The sequence below is a fragment of the Elephas maximus genome, chromosome 23, assembly GCF_024166365.1.
Source record: "Elephas maximus indicus isolate mEleMax1 chromosome 23, mEleMax1 primary haplotype, whole genome shotgun sequence".
Lineage (NCBI taxonomy): Eukaryota > Metazoa > Chordata > Mammalia > Proboscidea > Elephantidae > Elephas > Elephas maximus.
In genome coordinates, this window is record NC_064841.1 from 55,093,797 (window position 1) to 55,114,196 (window position 20,400).

Below are 20,400 nucleotides of genomic sequence, written 5' to 3' on the forward strand. Positions count from 1 at the left end.
TCAGTAGCTACTCTTTGTAATATTAGCTTTTTGAAAATAGCAAATACTAGAGGAAATATATTTTAAATAAAAGTCCCCCTAACTAAGCAATCTTTATAAACGTCTCAGGAGAGTATATGGTCCATGGTATGTGCTTAGTAAATTTTGAAATTATTTTGCAGTAGTAATGGATACGAAGTCAATTGTCCCATATTTCAACCCCTCACCTCAACTTATCCCCCTAAAAATTATTATTGCTGTCACAAAAGCATATAAACGCAAGACAGAGATAGTTAATATCTAGGGAATGAAGGCAAAACATGAGGCATTTGGAGCCTGGCCTTTTTTCCTTTCTTTACATTGATTTGCCAGTGTAGATTGGAAATATGCATGCACATGGACACACACACACACACACAATATTCATGAATGCCCATTCTATAAAATAGAATGACATGTAAATGATACAGAATATATGGCAAATAAATATTGGTCAAAATGACTTTTGCATATAATTAAAAACTCTAGAATACAGTCAGGAATAAAAAAGAAACATCAAGACTTCCCTAATACTAAAACATAGGTTTTTTTCAAGAGATGAGATCATTAAAACTCATTTCCAGTTGGATCAGTTATCTAGTTTCTCAGGAAAGAAGGGAGGAAGTAAACTTTTGGAGACAACCCTATTCAACAGGAGCAAGGAATGACAGTCGACTCCTTGGCCACCAAGTTGACATGGAGACGATTCCAACTCAGGGTGGCCCCATTTGCGTCAGAGAAGAACTGTACTCCATAAGGTTTTCAATGGCAGGTTTTTCAAAAATAGATCTCCAGGCCTTTCTTTTGAGGTACCTCTGGGTGAACTTGAACCTTCAACCCTAAAAGCTCAATGGGTTTGTACCACCAGGTACTGTGACTGCTTGGCAGAGGGTATTAAAACAGCAGACTCACTAAAGGAGACACGGGCTCTGTAGTTACTTGTATTAGAGCCCCCTGCAGTAGTTGATTCAATAAGGTGAGATTAAAAGGCACAGTTGTGATGCTTTTTAGAAAGATTTTTATTCATAACAATGTTCTAGATGGAAAGTGGTATGTTTCAAAGAACTTAGAAATTTGGGTTCTGAAGATCTTGTTCCCCATTGAAACTTCGTTATATTTGAATGAAGGAAGTTTTTGTTGTTGTTGTTTTGTTTTGGGGGGAGGGAAGGGTAGTCGAGAATCCAAAATAATAATCTTAGATATGCTTTATTTATGGAATGCCTCCTCTGTGCTCGATTTATAGTTTAGGGGCTTTATATGTTCTCCCATTTCTTCTTCACAGCAACACTGTAGGGCAAGTATTACTAGTTGCATTTCACAGATAAAGAGACTGAGGATCAGAGGGTAATCAAAATAACCTAGCCAACGAGTAGTAGGATTGGTATGCAAACTCATGTGCTCCGGTGCATAGGAAAAGACGCATTGTTTTTGTCCTACCTCAGCCTGGCTTTAAAAAAAAAAAAAATCCGACACCATTTTTTCCCAGTTTAATTCACCCGTTGCTGTTTCCCCTTTCTCTTTCCCTTTGTTTTCCCCCTTCTACCCGGCTTCCTCTTTTGTTGTCTTTTAACTTGTACATGAAACTTAGAATTTGGGCCACCTGAATCTAAGCACGATTTTCATACACTCCTCTTGTCTGAACCTTGACGTGGGCACTTAGCATGAGAGCCCCGCTTTCTCTGTCTTCAGAATGCCATTCAGGCCACCCTTTGATCCTGGAATACTTTGTGGCTGAGACTGTCTCCTACACTTAAAAGTCTTCGGAAGCACATAGCTTGCTCAGCGACTGAAGTACTTATCAAAATCACAAATCTGTCTCCGCTCTGAACGGCATTGCCCATACACAAAGCGCCCGACAGCCACGGACCGCCCTGCAGAGATGGAGTACTTTTCCAAGGAAATTCTTTTTAATATGTGTCTTTATTGTTTTTCCAATTACAAGAGTAATAAATGCTGTTTGCAAAACGTAAATCATTTCAGAAAGATAAAACTGAAACTGCTGCATAATTCCGCTAATCGCCCTCCCCACCCGAGAGATAATCCCTGTTAACAATTTTAAAGAAATTCTTATTTGTGAATTATTCTTTGAAATCAGGTGGTATTTTTTACTCCTAGCCTGTGCACTTAGCTGAGGACATGGACCAGCTAGGACACTGAGGATTCAGATGGTTGTTGACCCTACACTTTCTCTTTCTCCCCAAATCTTTGTTATACGTGCTCAAGATACACATAAGAAAGACAGGCAAAGAAGGCATCACTCATCAGAAATGTGAATAAGCTAATTAGTAAAAAATTCTAGATGGAAGTGATACTATTCAATTGAAACCAAGAAAATACTATCCCTTGTGTTGATTTTTATTTAATTTTTAGCCAGTAAGTACTGCTGAGTTGACTATAACTATACAAGAAGAAATTAAAATAAACAAATTTTAGAGAAGAATGGGAACGTTAACCTAGCTGGGACTTGCATTCTGGCGTCCTGGTTCAGACGTGAGGAAGCTGAGGCCCTCAGAGACTGTGCCCCTGCCAGTCCTCCCCGGCTGCGATTGGCCCGTGTGTGCCGGCTTCGTCTGCACACTCACAGCTTGGATGCCCTCTCGCAGCTCTTAAGGCTCTGTTATTTTGTTTAATGGCCAAGCAGCACACGTTCTATAGAAACCTCATGAAGTGTTAGCATTTGAGTATGTAATTTTTCAGACCTTTTTCTATGTATACATATACCATATACATAAAGAACCTGAGAGACCCTATTAGTATAGTGATTGAGAAGTCTGACTCTGGTATTAAACAGCCTAAGTTCAAGTCTTAGTTCTAATACTAGATATGAAACCTTGGAGAAGAGTCCCTGGGTGGTGCAAAAGGTTAACAGACTCCACTGCTAACCAAAAGACTGAAAGTTCAAGTTTACCCAGAGGCATCTTGGAAGAAAGACCTGGCGGTCTACTTCCAAAAAATCAGCCACTGAAAACCCTGCAGAGCACAGTTCTGCTCTTACGCACATGAGGTCACCATGAGTTGGAGTCCACTTAATGGCAACTGGTTTGATTTTTTAACCTTGGAGAAGCTACCTAACTTCTCTGAAGCTCAGTCCCCCCATCCATGAAATGGGAATAATGATGATGCTTCCCTCATTGGGAAGGAATACGGATTAACGAGCTAACGTGTACAAAGTTCCTGGTGTAGAGTAAGCACTCAGTAAATGTTAGGACTTACCGTTAATGTTTTTGTGTAAAAATGGGGTCATACATGTAATTCTGTTTTACGATTTATTTTTTTAAGTGTCATGAGCATATACGTATGTCAATAAACATGTCATCCTTTTTATGGTTGCATGATAATTGCGTTATATGATATACTATACTTTAAGGAGCCCTGGTAGTGCAGTGGTTAAGTGCTTGGCTGCTAATCAAAAGGTCGATAGTTCAAACCCACCAGCCTCTCTGCAGGAGAAAGATGTGGCAGCCTGCTTCCATAAAGATTATAGCCTTGGAAACCCTACAGGGCAGTTCTACTCTGTCTTACAGGGTCAGTGTGAGTCAAAATCGACTCGGCAAGCAACAAGAACATACTGTCTTTAGTTCTTGAACTTATAGAAATGATCAAATGTGGATCAAAGAGCCATTCGTTTTACCCATCCTTGGAATGTAATGCTTCTTCTGAGGGCCAAAGCTGGAGAGGCTTGAGAATTTTATTACCATAGGGTTTTTATCTGAACGCAAATTTAGCATTCTTTTAGAAAATACGTAAGAATCATTCTACTTTCAGAAAATATTGAGGTGCTAAAAATTTCAAGGAGCTCTCAACTGGTTAGATTCGTGGACACGTAAACTTGTGAAATTTCTTATGCACTTGTCCTCCGTTCCTAAAAGCTGACCCTTAACATCTAAGTATGTGTTTTCTGCCTTGGTAAGTGACTACATGTCTGACTGTCTCACCGACTTTAGTTTCTGGACACTCACAGGACTGCCTTCAGTAGACCAGAAGAGTGCAATCATTCCGCCTTAGTCTAGTGATAGTGCAGCAGCAGGAGCCCTCGGCCCTTTCTAATTCAAATAATCAAGGCTTCTTGGGTCAAGTGGATGACTGAGTGAGCTTGTAGCAGTAAGATTCACAATGGAGGACGCATTGGAACTTGCCAAAGCACTGCCTTTGTCTCTAGCAAGGCCGCAGTTCGGCGATGACTACACCAGGGCCTCATCTTATCCCAGCAGCCATTCCTTCTTCACACTTGCAGTATCTGAATGGCTTTCTCTTGTTTGTTAATCCCCACAGGAGTGCGGCTTTGGCTATGGGGAGGATGCACAGTGTATGACATGCAGGCCGCACAGGTTCAAGGAGGACTGGGGCTTCCAGAAGTGCAAGCCATGTCTTGACTGTGCCCTGGTGAACCGCTTCCAGAAGGCAAACTGCTCTGTCACCAGTGACGCTGTCTGCGGGGACTGCCTCCCAGGGTAAGTAGGTGATGTCTTTGTCTCCTCATCATTCAGTTAGATAATTTTTGAGACATTCTTCTTGATCCCTTCCAAACCTGAGTGCACACTGATATTAACCCTGAGGTATTTGTCAAGTGTTCATGTCCTTGCCTCTCAATGTTTATTCTCTAGATACTTTATGCCTAGTAAGTGCCATGCACTCTGCCAGGCACTGGTTATAAAATATAATAAGTAAACATACCAACATAGGATTGTAATTGCTAGCTGCCATCAGGTTGGCCCCGACTCACGGCAGCCCCAGGCACAATGGAACAAAATGCTGCTTGGTCCCGCTCTATCCCCGTGGTTGGTTGTAGATTGGACCATTGTGTTCCATAGGGTTTTCAATAGCTGACTTTTGGAAGTAGGTCTCTATGCCTTTCTTCCTAGTCTGTCTTAGTCTGAAAGCTCCTCTGAAACCTGTTCAGCATCACAGCAACACGCAAGCCTTGTTTTGACAGATGGGTGGTGGCTGTGCATGAGGCCCATTGATCAGGAATCAAACCCAGGTCTCTCGTATGGAAGATGAGAATTCTACCTCAGAACCACCACTGCCTTAACATAGGATTAGTGTCATGAAAATGTAAAGAGCTCCTCCAAACCAATAAAAAAGAAAAATATGGACAGAAGGACCAAAGAATCAACAATTTATGCAAGAAGAAACACATTTGGCCAATAATCATTCATCCTTCATTAGTGATCAGAGAAATGCAATTGTGACCATTAAACAATTTCAGCAAGTATTTCTGAGCAGCTACTAGGCATCGTTTTAGGTACATGGGATGTGTCAGTGAATAAAAAGGGAAAAGATCCCTGCCCATGTGGGCTTGTATTCTAACAGGTTTTTAAAAATACCCAAACAGGAAATAATGAATAAGTAAATTGTGTGGAGTGGTAGGAAATGATAATTTGCTGTGGAGAAAAGAAAGCCTAGAGCAGATAAGGGGGTTAGAAAGTGCCATGGTGGTAGGGTGGCAGTATTAAATTGGGTAACCGGGATAGGCTTTATTGCCAAGATCTGAGCCCAGGCTTGATGGAGGTGAAGGAATGGGCACATATGTATGGTGAAGACCTTCAATGTACACATTGAAAATGTACCCAGGCCAGGGAAAGAAGGGGGACTGTACCTGCAGCAGGTGGAGAAGTAAAGCCAGTGGGAGAAATTTTAAAGGTTGGAGTGCTTCGAAGCAACCATTGGACAAATGTGCCATGTAAGAGAGAGTTGGAGCACAGAGCTTGTGAAGAGCTGGACTCAGGGAGGCGCCGATCATGGATTGTCAGGGAGTGAGGAGGCATTGCTACAGGAGACACGAGGGGAAAGAGACAAAGCAGAACATCCTGATGATTTAATGGGCAAAACCTCGAGCCAGTGCTACAGACCAAAGAAGAGGGAGAAACCAGAATTCCAGACGCAGAAAACAGACTTGAATGCAATCGTAAGAAACAACCAGAATCAACAGCATTACAGGAGTGGCAAACATTTTTGGACATCTATAATCTACCAGGCACTGGGTTTAAAGTAATGTACATGAAGTATATCTATAATGTTCACAGTATTTTAAATGAAGAAACTGAACCTTATAAAAGTTTAAGTTATTCAGGCAAGTTCACTTAGCTAGTAAGTGGTGAAGCTTGGGCTGAAATTCAGGCAGGTGAGCACCAGAGTCCATGCTCTAAATCTCTAAAGTAAAGGACTCTGATCTGGATTAACCAGAACATGCCCACAAACACAGGGTGGTTTTGACTGGTTCTGGGCTCCTTGTAGAAGGCAAAGGGAGAGATAAAGCTCTGGACCTGAAGGGGAGAAAACCAAACCAAACCCGCTGCCATTGAGTCAATTCTCAGTTATGACGACCACATGTATTACAGAGTAGAACTGCTCCTTAGGGTTTTCTAGGCTGTAATCTTTATGGAAGCAGATCACCAGGCCTTTTTTCCAAGGCATCTCTGGATGGGTTCGAACTGCCAACCTTTCAGTTTATAATGAGCACAAACCATTTTCACCACCCAGGAACCTTGAAGGGGAGAAACAGGGTAGGTATGTAGTGTTGTGGGTCAAGCGCAGCCTTATGCAAACACTCAGCATCTAAGGATGAGCAAAAAGTGGTAGTCAAACACCAAAAACACGCAACAAAAGAGAAAATAGCTATACTGGACCTCATCAACATTAAAAGCTATTTTACTTCATATGGAGCATTTTTAGGGGCGTGAAACTATTCTGCATTTTACTGTAGTGGTGGACACATGACATTGTATGTTTGTGAAAACCCATAGGACACTACAATACAAAGAGAGAACCCTAATTTATATTCCAGCTCATAGCGACCCTATAGGACAGAGTTGAACTGCCCCATAGAGTTTCCAAGGTGGATTCGAACTGCCAACCTTTTGGTTAGCAGCTATAGCTCACCATAGCTCTCAACTAACCACTGCAACACCAGGGCTGCGAACTATGGACTTTAATTAGTAATAATGTATTGATATTGGTTCATCCATTGTAACAAATGCATCACAGGAAATACAAGACCTTAATAATAGGAGAAAGAGTCCTCAGGGGGCAGGAGTATATGGGAACTCTTTATATTTCTTGTACAATGTTTCTATAAAACTAAAACTGCTCTAAAAAAAATAAAATATATTTTAGAAAACTACTTTGCTTCAAAGGATACCATCAGGATGGTGAAAAGACAATCCACAGAATGGGAGAAAATATTTTCAAACCCTATATCTGATTAGGAACTTGTATCTAGAATGTGCAAAGAACTCTTACAAATCAATAATAAAAAGATAAATAACCCAGTTGAAAAGTGGGCAAAGTAACTGGATAGACATTTTTCCCAAGGGAGAGATACATATGGCCAGTAAGCTCAAAGGTGCTCAGCGTCATTCGCCATTAAAGAAATGCGAATTGGAACCGCAGTGAGGCACCACTTTACACCCGCTAGGATGGCCATACTAAAAAAGCTGGGCAGCAACAAGTATTTGGTGAAGATGTAGAGAAGCTGAAACTGTCACACGCTGGTGGCGGGAATGTAAAATGGTTCAACCACTGTGGAAAACAGTCTGGCAATACCTCAAAGTGTTAAAGAAAGAGTTATCTCATGAGGAAGCAATTCCACTCCTAGGTGTATTCGGAATAGAAATGAAAGCGTATGTCCATACATAAACTTGTGTGCGAATGCTCATAGTAATAGCCACAAGGTGGAAACAACCCAAATATCGACCAACAGATGAAGAAACGAAATGTGCTATATCTATACAACGGAATGTTATTTGACCGTAAAAAGGAATGAAGTTCAGAGACATGCCATAACATGGATCAACCTGGAAAACATTTCTGCAGAGTGAAAGAAACCAGACATAAGAGGACAAACATTGTATGATTCCAGTGATAGGAAATGTCCAGAATAGGCAAATCTGTAGACAGAAACTAGATTAGTTGTTGCCCAGAGGTGGTGGTGGGCAGAACGGGTGGGGGTGGACAGGTGGGTGTGTGTGTGTTGACTTCTACTGGGTTCAGGGTTTCTTTTTTGGGTAATGAAAATGTTCTAAAATTAATTGTAGCGGTGGTTACACAATTATGTGAATATACTAAAAGCCATTGAAATGTACATTTTTAATGTATGAATTGTATATGTGAACTATATCTCAATAAACATGATACAGAAACAAAAGTCATGGCCCATCATCTCAGACATGTGCTGATATCTGTGAATATCATTGCCCAGAGTTTTGATATTGTGTGAATCTAATCGAGAAACATGAACTGAACGTCTAACATATCGTTGCTGTCTGTATCCTACAATCCTTGATGAAAGCATGTCCGTGTGTGTATCCTCTCTTCACCTGAGGGCTGGAACAGAGGTGTCCACAGCAGATGCAGGTGCTAAGCTAGGCAGTGTCCAGAGGACTGGGAAAGAGCTCAGGATCCAAGGACTTGTTGCAAAGCCGTTCCCTCTGTTTTTAAGCAGAGGGAACCGTAATGGGTGTGGGGCTGGAGCACCCTTTCATCTGAGAGAGGATACGTCTCCCCAGATGCCAACAAAGCATTGTTCCTCATGCTTACCCTCATTCATTGTCATTTGAGCCCACTGCTTTAGTTTCGTTAATGTTTGTTCATTCGTTAAGTAAATATTGATATTCGGGAAAGCTAAAAATGAATAGGCATTTGAATGACATGTTAAACAATTTATATGAGTAGTTTACTATTACATCCTTTTGAAACCAGCTTCAATATATGAGGCAGGCGATAATTCCTCGGTGACTTTTAGCCAGGCCTTTTCAGAGTGTTTTACAAGTTCTCTTCCAGTTTGATTACATTTCTGCGAAGAAAGCAAATAGTTGAAACCCATTCTACAGGCAGGAAAAATTAAAGAAAAATGAGATTAAAAAAAATAAGCAAATCACATATTGCTTCCAGAAAAAAAGATGTCAACTCCAGGCATAAGTTGGGCATTTTTCCCCGGTGCCACTCCTGCCTTCTACAGCCTCAGACAGTTGCTCTCGAGTCATTTCTGATTCATGGCAGCTGTATGTGTGTCAGAGTAGAAGTGTGTTCCACAGGGCTTTCAATGGCTGATTTTTCAAAAGCAGGTCAAGTCGCCAAGCCTCTCTTCCAAGGTGCCTTTCAGTGGATTCCTCCAACCTTTCAATTAGCCGCTTGAGCGCTTTAATGGTTTTCACCATTCAGGGAATCCTCTGCAGTCTCAACCTCACTCTAATTATCTGCTACCCATAAGCTCAACCCCAACAGGATCCCAGCAGTTTTGTCCTCGGTAGCAGGTTGGATGTGGAAATAGTCCGCCCTTGCTCTGTGCCCACAATCTGAGCGATTAGAGAGCAATTTGTTCCCTTGTTCCCAAATAAGTTCAACAGCTGTAGGCCAGTTACTTAGCTTCTCTCACAGCCATCATCCTCGTATACAAAATTATCACCTGGTAACAACCTGCAGAAGGATTAAAATGCACTGCATGTAAAGTGCTTAGCCCATAAAAAAATTTTTTTTTTTTAGCCCATAGTAAGCACTAAATAAATATTTGACATGATTGCCAGCTAATGTCAATGGAGGCCAGTGAAAGCTTGCCGCTACTCTTTTTTTTTTGTTTTCAGAGTGTGGTCGGTTGGCCTATGACCTCCTCTGCTGGGCCCCAGTGCATCAGCCCCTTCTCTGCTAGACGGACCTGGAGCCCTGTGCTGAAGGGACAACCTGCTTCTGCCAGGCCTCTGTCACTTCTAGAAATGATGAATAGGAGCGGTGATAATGGGCATCCTCGTCTTGTTCTCATTTTCAAGAGAAATGCTTTCAGCCTCGCTCTGTTGAGAATGATGTTGGCCGTTGGTTTTGTAGAGAGGCTCTTTATTATGTCAAGGAATTTTGCTTCTGTTCCTATTTTATTGAGAATTTTTATCAGGAATGGGTGTTAGACTTTATCGAATGCATTTTCTGCATCGATTGAGACGATCACGTGATTCTTTTCTTTTGTTCTATTTATGTGGTGGATTACGTTGATTGGTTTTAGTGTATTAGTTTTTTGATATGATGCTCAATTCTACTGGCTAGAGTTTTGTTGAGAATTTTTGCATCTATATTCATGAGAGATAATGGTCTGTCATTTTCTTTTTTTGTGGTATCTTTGCCTGGCTTTGGTATCAGGGTTATGCTGGCTTCATAGAATGAATTTAAGACTATTCCTTTCTTTTCTATGCTCTGAAATTTTTTTTTAGAAATAGCCTGAGTAGAGCTGGTGTGAGCTCTTATCTGAATGTTTGGTAGAATTCTCCAGTGAAGCAGTCCAGACCAGGGCTTTTGTTGTTGTTGGGAGTTTTTTTGTTTTTTTTTTTAATTACCGTTTCAATCTCCTCTTGTTATGGGTCTGTTCGTGTTTTCTGTCTCAGTTTGTGTTACTTTTGGTAGATAGTGTGTTTCTAGAAATTTGTCCATTTCCTCTAGGTTCTCAAATTTGTTAGGAGTACAGTTTTTTATAGAATTCCTTTGTATTTCAGTTGGGTCTGTTGTAATGGCCCCCGTCTCATTTTTATGTGGGTTATTTGCTTCCTCTCCTGTTTTTCTTTTGCCAGCTTGGCCAGTGGTTTCTGGATTTTGTTGCTCTTTTCAAAGAGCCAATTTTTGGTTTTGTTCATTTTTTTCTGTTGTTTTTCTGTTCTCGATCTCATTTATTTCTGCTCTAATCGTTATCATTTCCTTTCATCTAGTGCCTGTGGGCTTCTTTCGCTGTTCTTTTTCTATTTATTCGAGTTGTAGGGCTAACATTTTGATTTTGGCCCTTTCTTTTTTGATGTGTGCATCCATTGCTATAAATTGACCTCTGAGCACTGCCTTTGATGTGTTCCAAAGATTTTGGTATGATGTGTTTTCATTCTCATTTGATTCTAGGAATTTTTTGATTCCCTATTTGATTTCTTCTATTATCCAGTTGTTTTTAAGCAAGGTGTTACTCAGTTTCCATGTATTTGATTTTTTTCCTTCCTCTTCCTGTTATCAATTTCTACTTTTACAGCATTGTAATCAGAGAGAATGCTTTATATTATTTTGATGTTTCGGATTTTATTGAAGGTTGCTTTGTGGCCTAAAATGCAGCCTATCCTGGAGAATGTTCCATGTCCATTGGAAAAGAATATATGTTTTGTTGCCGTTGGGTCAGGTGTTCTATATTTGTCTATGAGGTCAAGTTGGTTGATTTTGTCCTTTAGATCTTCTATATCTTTGTTGAGTTTCTTGCTAGACATTCTGTCCTTTACTGAGAATGGTGTGTTGAAGTCTCTTACTATTATCATGGAAATTTCTATTCTCCTTTCACTGCCGTTAGAGTTTGCTTTATGTATTTTGGAGCACTATCCTTGGGTGTGTAGGTATTTATTAACGTTACGTCTTTTTGGTGGATTATCCCTTATTCTTTACGTAATGTCCTTCCTTGTCTTTTATGGTTGATTTTGCCTTAAAATCTATTTTATATGGGATTAGTATTGCCACTCCTGCCCTTTTTTGGTTCCTGTTTGCTTGATATATTTTTTTGCATCCTTTGATTTTTAATATATTTATGTCTTTGTGTCTAAGGTGTGTCTCTTGTAAACAGCATATTGATGGGTCATATTTTTTAATCCATTCTACCACCCTCTGTCTCTTTACGGGTGCATTTAAGCCGTGGACGTTCAGTGTGATTATAGATAGGTATGAGTTTATTGCTGTCATATTGCTGTGCTTTTTTTGTGGTGCTGACATTTCCATTGTTCCTCTTATTTCCTATGTGGAGTTTCTTTTGTTTGTGGATATTCTTTTTTTTTATCATTATAAATTTTGCTTACTGAGTCTTTATGTTTTTTATTCTAATGAGAAGGTTTGCTAACTTTCTTTGTGTTTGCCTTGAAATTTACCCTTATCTTCCTAAGTTTGAGCCAGCCTTTTATTACTCAATACCACCTTGACTTCCTTTCCATTTGAAACTTTTATACCTACACCATTTATTCCCCCTTTTATTGTTTTGACATTGTCGTCATTTACAGATTGACATCCCTGTTTCCCGGTTTTAAGTCTTTTAGCTTTGTTTTATTATTGAGAGTTATTTACCTAGGTTGCTATCTGGCTGATGCTCTACTGTGTCTTAGACTCAGGTTGTTTTCAGTTCTGTAACTGAAGGACTCCCTATAATATTTCTTGTAAATTTGGTTTGGTTTTTATGAATTCCCTTAATTTCTGTTTATCTGAATATGTCCAAATTGTGCCATCGTATTTGTGAGAGAGTTTTGCAGGGTATGTTATTCTTGGTTGGAAGTTTTTTTTCTTTCAAGGTTTTATATCTGCCATCCCATTGGCTTCTTACTCATATAGTTTCTGCCAAGTAATCAGAGCTTAGTCTTATTTCTTCCTACTTAAGTAACTTTTTGTTTGTTTCGAGCTGTTCTCAGGATTCTTTCTTTGTCTTTGGCTTTGTCAAATGTGATTATGATATATCTCAGTGAGTTTCTTTTGGGGTCTATCCCATATGGAGTTCTTTGAGCTTCTTAGGTGGTCAGCTTTTTGTCTCTCATGATATTTGGGAAGTTTTTTGCCAGCGAATCTTCTACAATCTTCCATTTTCCATTTTATCCCCCTGTTCTGGAACTCCAACCACATGCAAATTTTTGCTCTTGATTGTGTCCCATATACTTCTTAGGTTTTCTTCATTTTTCTCCATTCTTTTCTCTGATTTTTTCCTCAAAGTAGTGTCCTTTTATTTGTCTTCGGTCTCACTGACTCTGTCTTCCATTGTTTCATATTTGCTCCTAGAACCTTATATTGAGTTGTCCGTTTCTAAAATTTTGTTTTTTGTCTTTTGAGTTTCTAGTTGCTGTTTTTATATGATTTCTAACTTCTTGTTTATTTTGATGTTTGTTCTTGTATTATTTTCCTGAATTCTTCTTTTGCTTTGTCTGTGTTTTGCTTGATTTTGGCTATGTTTAGGTTGGTTTTTTCTGTGTTTTCCATGATTTTGTCTTTTCTTTTGTCCCTTGTTTTTGTCTGTGTTTTCCTTGATCTCTTTCCTAATCTCTTGGAGAGTCTTTTGAATGCCGTATCAGGTAGTTACCGTGTCTTTTCTTCTATCAGAGGGTCATCTGACTCTTTATTTTGGTCATTCCCTGGAGCCATCTTGCCTTTTTTAAATATGTTTTGATATTATCTGCTGTCTCCGAGACATTACAGTATTATTTTCTTTATTTATTGATTGTATGTTCATTTGTCCTGATTTTTGTTGTTGTTGTTGTTGTTATATCAGGGTTGGTGGGCCAGCTGTGCTTTGCTGCCTGCTCCCCTGTGGGTATGATAGCTCTCATCACCTTGTCCAAGTAGATGGGGCAACAGCAGGTAGAGTGAGCCTGCATTGCTATACACTACTTTGGCAAGGTGGCTGAGGGCACACTAGCCAGGCGGTATCTGCCTCCTGATGTTGGTCCTGCATTGTAGGAATGTTCACAACCCTATCGGTGGGGGTCTCAGACAGGGAGTGGTACAGGCTCACTCCCCACCATTCAGCAGCTGGTTGAGTGGTGGGAGACAAGGGGCAGTGTGGGCCTGGTGTGGCGGCAGGCCTGAGCACCAGGTACACTCTAGCTGCAGTGGCACATCATGGGCCGGCATGAAAAGGGGTGTGGTGTATGGGGCTAGATGGGAGGAGAAAGAAAAGGGAAGAAAAAGAAAAAGAGAAGGAAAAAATGTCAGGTATGGAAGTGAAAAAAGTAATCGCATCATGCTCTTTAGTTTTAATTATTAAAAATTTAAATTATGAAATGTTCTTCTTTTGAGAATTACCATGCTTTGCCTATTTTTTAACTTTTTAAAATTGTACTTAGATGGTTTACAGAAAAACTAGCTTCTCATTAAACAAGTAGTATTATTGTCTTGTGACATTAGTTGCCAACCCCATGACACATCAACACTTTCCCCTTCTTGATGTTCAGTTCCCTATTACCAGCTTGCCTGTCCCCTCCTGCCTTCTCATCCTTGCCCCTGGGCCTGTGTTTAGTCTAGTTTTGTTTTATGGGCCTGTCTAATCTTTGGCTGAAGGGTGAATCTCAGGAATGACTTCATTACTGAGCTAAAAGGGTGTCTGGAGGCGATACTCTCAGGGTTTCTCCAGTCTCTGTCAGACCAGTAAGTCTGGAAATTTTTTTGTGTGTGTGTGAGTTAGAATTTTGTTCTGTATTTTTCTCCAGCCCTGTCTGGGACTCCTTTGCCTATTTTTCAATTACAGTGTTCACTTTAGCCATAAGGATGTTTAAATTTTAAGTTATAGACTGTAAACTGTACTATGATTAGAAATATTTTTCAATTTTATTTTGCTCATTAGCCATCCTAATGATGCTTTATTTATTTACTTATTTATTTTTGCTCTTCGGACATCTTTAAAAAAATTTTTGTGGTCAAAGCTTTAATCTGTTCTTCTCTAACTCCCAGGCTTCTGCATACTTAGAAAGACTTCCCAAGATCCACATTGTTTAACTCTCGCCTTAAAATTTTCTAAATACCTTTGTGGTTTCCTTGGCTTTTTTAGCCCCTGAATTCCAAATCTTAAAAACTAGCACTTTATTTGGGAGTCCCTGTGTGGTGCACATGCTTTAGGTGCTAGACTACTAAGCTGGAAGGTTGGTGGTTCAAATCTACCCAGAGGCTCCTTGGAAGAAATGCCTGATGATTTGCCTCCAAAAGCCAGTACGGTTCTCGTCTGCACATATGTTAACATAATTCAGAATCAACAGCAACTAACAATAATAGTGATTGTTTCTAGATGGAGCAGTTCTACTCTGTACACTCGGGGTCTCCATGAATCAGAATTGACTCAATGGCAATTGACAACAGCAACAACAGCACTTTATTTATACGGTGTTTTGTAGTTTAAATTACAATAGAAAAGCCAAAGATCACTGATTTTATATTCCCTCACCAACACCCCCACCCCATTGTAGACAAAGTGTGCACTGAGTGAAATCACCAACGTTGTGTTAAGTGAAATTGGTATTTATCAAGTTCCCACAGCATGCTTAGCTGGGCTTCTTCAAGAATGTGTCTTTATAAGATACTACAATGCTGGAGGCATTGTATCACTGGTATTTCAGATACCAGCAGGATCACCTATGGTGGACAGGTTTCAGCAGAGCTTCCAGACTAAGACAGGCTACGAAGAAAGGCCTGACAATCCACTTCCAAAAAGCAGCCAAGGAAAACCCTATGATTTACAATGGAATATTGTCCGATATAGTGCTGGAAGATAAGCCCTCTAGGTTGGAAGGCACTCAGAATACACAGTGGCTGCAAAAATGCACTGGAGCATACCAATGATGGTGAAGAAAGCACAGGACCAGGCAATGTTTCATGCTGTTACCTGTGGGGTCACCATGATTCAGAGCCGACTTGATGGCACCTAACAACAACAACATTATATTTAAACTTTGAAGTACATTTTATTAAAACCATAGAACTGCTAATAGAGACTGCCCATAATTTATGACATAAATCTGTTTGCTCAACTGTGAGCTTAGATGAAAGCACTAACAGGATTGTTTTCCTTTATCTTCCAGATTTTATAGGAAGACGAAGCTGGTTGGTTTCCAGGACATGGAGTGTGTACCTTGTGGAGATCCTCCTCCTCCTTACGAGCCACACTGTAAGTGAACTTTACCCAAAAAGCAGATGGGACTCTTGGCTTAAAAAAAAAACTTCCTTCATTTGGCAGATGGAGTAGAATCTGTCTCCGCTGTGGGGCTACAGAGTATGCACCCTTTGATCAAGCTTTCCAGAAGGACCTGAAGCCCTTTTATTGTGGGCTTCAGTCAGCAAACTGTGCTCATTGGTTTGAATCGCAGTGAAATACAGACATTCTGCAGTGGTCCATTCTAGTTCTTACCTTTTATTCAAGATATATAACTCAGGAAACTGCAGTTCATTAGATGCGTTCCATCGTAATGGCTTTGTTTCTGAGACCCCACCAAAAAAAAAGAAAACAAAAACTAGTGGCCATTGAGTTAACTCCCAACTCATGGTGACCCCATGTGTTTCAGAGAATGGAACTGTGCTCCATACAGTTTTCGGTGGCTGATTTTTCAGTAGATCGAGGCACCTCTGGGTAGACTTGAATCTACAATATCTTGGTTAGCAGCCGAGCGCATTAGTTGTTTGCACGACCAGGGCTCCTTTGCCCTCACCAACCCATATAAATCTTTTCCCTTCGTAATCCCCAGATACTGTTCTGTGGTGGCTTCTCTGCCTTTCCAGAGAACTTTCTGTAGATGAAGCACCTGCCCTAATGAATATTAGTTATTTCATTTATTTATTCATGTTTCTCCTTTAACCAGTAGATGAGAACAATAACTCATGTGCATGCTTCATTGTACCACTGTGAATTAGAAAATTGGGCTATTTCCACTTTAGATTCACACTAGTTAATATTTGACCCATAGTTTTTCCTTAGATATAAAAAGGTATTTGTTACAAGTTAATATCAACCTGCTCTGATTTTGTATAGGAAGAAGAATGGCTCCTCAGTCTTCTTCATCCTAAGCACAAACCTGATGGAAGCCCAAAGTTGATGAGACAGGAAGGGAATGAGCAAGAGCCTCCCAGCAAGGGAGCTTCTTATTCTCAAGGCATGCTTGTCTGAGCCAGAGCAGAGCTCTGGTCAGCTGGGCTTAAGGGAACACAGAGCTGCTGTCTTCAGGAGGGAGAGTGAGGGAAGCTGGTTTATCCCATGCATGAGTTGCTTAGGCCTTCTGCAGGCATTGGTAATATAGGTGATTATATTTAGGAGTTGTTTTAATATAATTTTCAGTGAGCGGTATTTTAGCAGCCTAAACACAAATGTCACAAGGGGTAGCTTTAAAAAAAAAAAAATTTTTTTTTTTTTTTTTTTAGCTTTAAAGGACAGGAATTTATTTTCTCACAGTTCTGGAGGCTAGAAGTCCAAGTTCAGGGCACTGGCTCTAGGGAAAGGCTCTCTCTCTTTTATCTCTGGGGAAAGATCCTATGTCTTTTAGCTTCTGTAGCCCTGATATTCCTTGTTCCTCTGTAATCTTCACCTGGCATCTATCTTCCCCCCAGTTGGGCTTGCTCTTGTGTCTGACTTGCTCTGTTTATAACTCCAGAGAAGTGAATAGGTTTAGGACACACCCTATATTGAATTGCCCTCATTAACATAACAAAGAAAACCCTCCTCCACGGTATTACATCTTCAGACGTAGGGGTTAGGATGCCACCACATATTTTATGGTGACACAGTTCAGTCCATAACACATGGAATCTCTCCTCTTGCTTCTTTCTAAGACATAAGTCCCCTCTGAACTAATTAAAATTTTTGCATTATTTGGTAAGATCACATGCTACTTCTCTTTCCAAGAATAGCATGGTGAAGCCCATTCCATTGTGCCCTTTACCAAATGGCATTACTTTCTAATTTTCTTTTGGAGAGATAGAAGAGCAAAAAAATTAAGACCCTTTCTAACTTTTATAGAAATGTATATTGACCCTCATTTTTATGATATGTAAATACTTGCCAAATAAATCATTGCAATTAACAAATGCAATCTTGTATGCCTCCTATATATTCAAGGAGCCCTGGTGGTGAGGTGGTTAAAGCTCTTGGCCCATAACTGGAAGGTCGGCAGTTTGAACTACCAGCCACTCAGCAGGAGGAAGATGTGGCAGTCTGCTTCTGTAAAGATTATAGCCTAGAAAACCCTATGGGGCAGTTCTGCTTTGTCTTCTAGGGTTGCTATGAATCAGAGTGGACTCAACGGCATTGGGTTGGTTATTGGTTCATTATGTATTAGTCACAATACAAGTGCTTTATGTGTTTTATTAATTTTCTCTATAATCCTGTCATTTTCCCAGTTTTGTCAATGAGAACTGTAAGTCCAGAGACACTGCCATTGTTGACTGGTAAATGGCACAGACAGTATTCAAACTCAAGTCTATCTAACTCCAAATTTTATGCTCTTTCTACCACTTTACTGCCTCTTAAGAAAAATCAAACTATTTAATCTGCTCTTAATTGGCTAATATCATAGGCTACATGTTGCCTTTTTCTTGGATACAGTCATGTGCCACATAATGTCCACTTGGGCAACATATGACCACATGTATGTCCTTGGTCCCATAGGTTATAATAGAGTTTGAAATCCCGATTGGAGAACAGAATGTAGCGGACGGAACCAGATGTAGCAAATGCAACAACTTCCCGCTTACAACCCGTACATTTCATGTCTCTTGTATACAAAGTGGAAACCCTGGTGGCATAGTGGTTTAGAACTACAGCTGCTAACCAAAAGGTGAGCAGTTCGAATCCACCAGGCACTCCTTGGAAACCCTATAGGGCAGTTCTGCTCTGTCCTGTGGGGTCGGTATGAGTCGGAATCGACCCAACAGCAATTCTGACTCATAGTGACCGTATAGGACAGAGTAGAATTACCCCATAGGGTTTCCAAGGCTGTAATCTTTATGGAAGCAGGCTGCCACATGTTTCTCCCTTGGAGTGGCTGGTGGGTTAAAACCGCCAAGCTTTTGGTTAGCAACTGAGTGCTTTAACCACTGCACCACCAGGGATTTGTGACTAAAATTAAAAAAAAAAAATTAGACACCATAAATTAGCCTTTGAGCATAGATTTCACCAATAATTTTTAATGTCTTATGAAGTGCTTTGTAAGTTATAATTTTGAAACGAAAATTAACTGGTTTAATATATATATACATTTTTTCGTGTATCAAACTTTAGAAAGGAAAGAAAAATAAATTATTTGCCAATATGAGAAATGCAGTTTACACAGTTAATAACTTTTCAAGTCATAAAGCAAGACAGTCTGGGGTCTTTTGTGAGCAGTAATCCTTAACTCTGTAAAGAAAAGCTTTGCTGCCTTTGGCACAGTTCTTGGGAATAATTCCAGAATATAATTAATCTCTTCGAAAGAGATCTTGAAGTCTTTTGGGGAAATTTTGTAAGGCGCCTTATGTTTTCATTTCTTCTCTACTTTTGGCTTTTTAACTCATCCACAAAGAGCTGCTTCTTCAGTGATTGTTTTTCCCCCAAGGAGCTCTTCTTATATTATTTAGACTCTTAGCTACAAGACAGTGACACTGCTCACACTACCTCAAGTATTGGGGTTTATTTCAAGGATGCGCTTGGTAGGAAGAGAGGTCAGAACTTCCTGGAATCCAAGAGTAGCCCTTCCTCAGAATCCAAGGCAGCTCGGGAGTCTGGAGGCTGTGGCCCTTTTCTGGCAGGAGGCCCTGAGCCCCACCTGGCCCTCTGCCATCCATGTGACACAGCTGCTTTCTCAGTCTTTGGGACTCTTTTTGTTTCTTCTAGTTCTCGCCATTTTAGGTCTCGCCGTGGAATCCCTGCGTGGGGCAAATGGTTAACACTCTCGGCTGCTAACAGGAAGGTTGGGGGGTTTGAGTCTACCCAGAGGCATCTCAGAAGAAAGTTCTGGCAATCCACTTCTGAAAAATCAGCCATTGAAAACCCTACAGAGCACAGTTCTACTCTGACACCCGTGGGGTCGCAAAGAACTGGGGTCAACTCCATGGCAACTGGTACTCGTACTGGTTCTCCCCACACTTCCCACTGTCTGTTCTGGTCTGTGCTTTCCTGTTCAACCTCCCAAAGGAAAGAATCTGAGTGGTCTAGTCAGATTCCATCATCTGGTGAGCAGAGCCTTTTGCATTTACCCATTTAACACATATGTAGGTGCCCACTGATTCTAGACACAGGGCTGGGCCCGTGGGGACCCCGTGGAGATAAACTAGATTTCAGGCTTTCCTTCACAGAGCTCCAGTGGGTGGGAAACTTGTCAGATAACTAGCCCAAACCGAACTCATTGCTGTTGTGTTGATTCCGACTCATGGCGGCCCCATGTACGTCAGAGTAGAACTGTGCATCGTAGGATTTTCAGCGACTGATTTTTCAGTATATCTCCAGGCCTTTCTTCCAAGGCACCTCTGGATGGGCTTGAACCTCCAACCTTTAGGTTAGTAGTCAAATGCTTCATCATTTGCGCCACCCAGGACACCTGTCAAATAATTGCGCAGGTGAAAACAGTGTTCAAATACATGCAAATTGTGATTGTATGATCAGTCCTAGGGTGAAGAGGCTACAGGGTGCTCTAAGAAAGGATAGTGGGTAAATGACGTAGGGGTGTTGACATTAAGGAAGGCTTTCCTGCGCCAGTGACTTTTGAGCTGTGATCTAAAGAATCATAGAGAGGAGGATGAGCCTGGAAAGAAGAAAAAGAGGGCCCAGAGAACTGGGCAGAAAATCAGGAGAGGGGGTTGTCATGTGTGGTGGATACAGTTTGCCGTGGTGAAGGTGACATGCTGTTTGCAATCATCACTGGAAACACCCACTGGATGATTTAGCCCTGTGGAGGCCAT

At 40.6% G+C, this 20,400-nt stretch overlaps 1 protein-coding gene across 4 annotated transcripts in view; it reads left to right on the forward strand.

Annotated features, from left to right (window-relative positions):
- Positions 1 to 20,400, forward strand: part of TNFRSF19 (TNF receptor superfamily member 19) — a 112,399-nt gene that overhangs the window by 39,131 nt on the left and 52,868 nt on the right. For all 4 annotated transcript variants that reach the window (XM_049867156.1, XM_049867159.1, XM_049867158.1 and 1 more), the window contains exons 4-5: positions 4,291 to 4,469; positions 15,561 to 15,646. In XM_049867156.1, the coding sequence (XP_049723113.1) occupies positions 4,291 to 4,469; positions 15,561 to 15,646 (265 nt within the window). The remainder of the gene's footprint in view (positions 1 to 4,290; positions 4,470 to 15,560; positions 15,647 to 20,400) is intronic.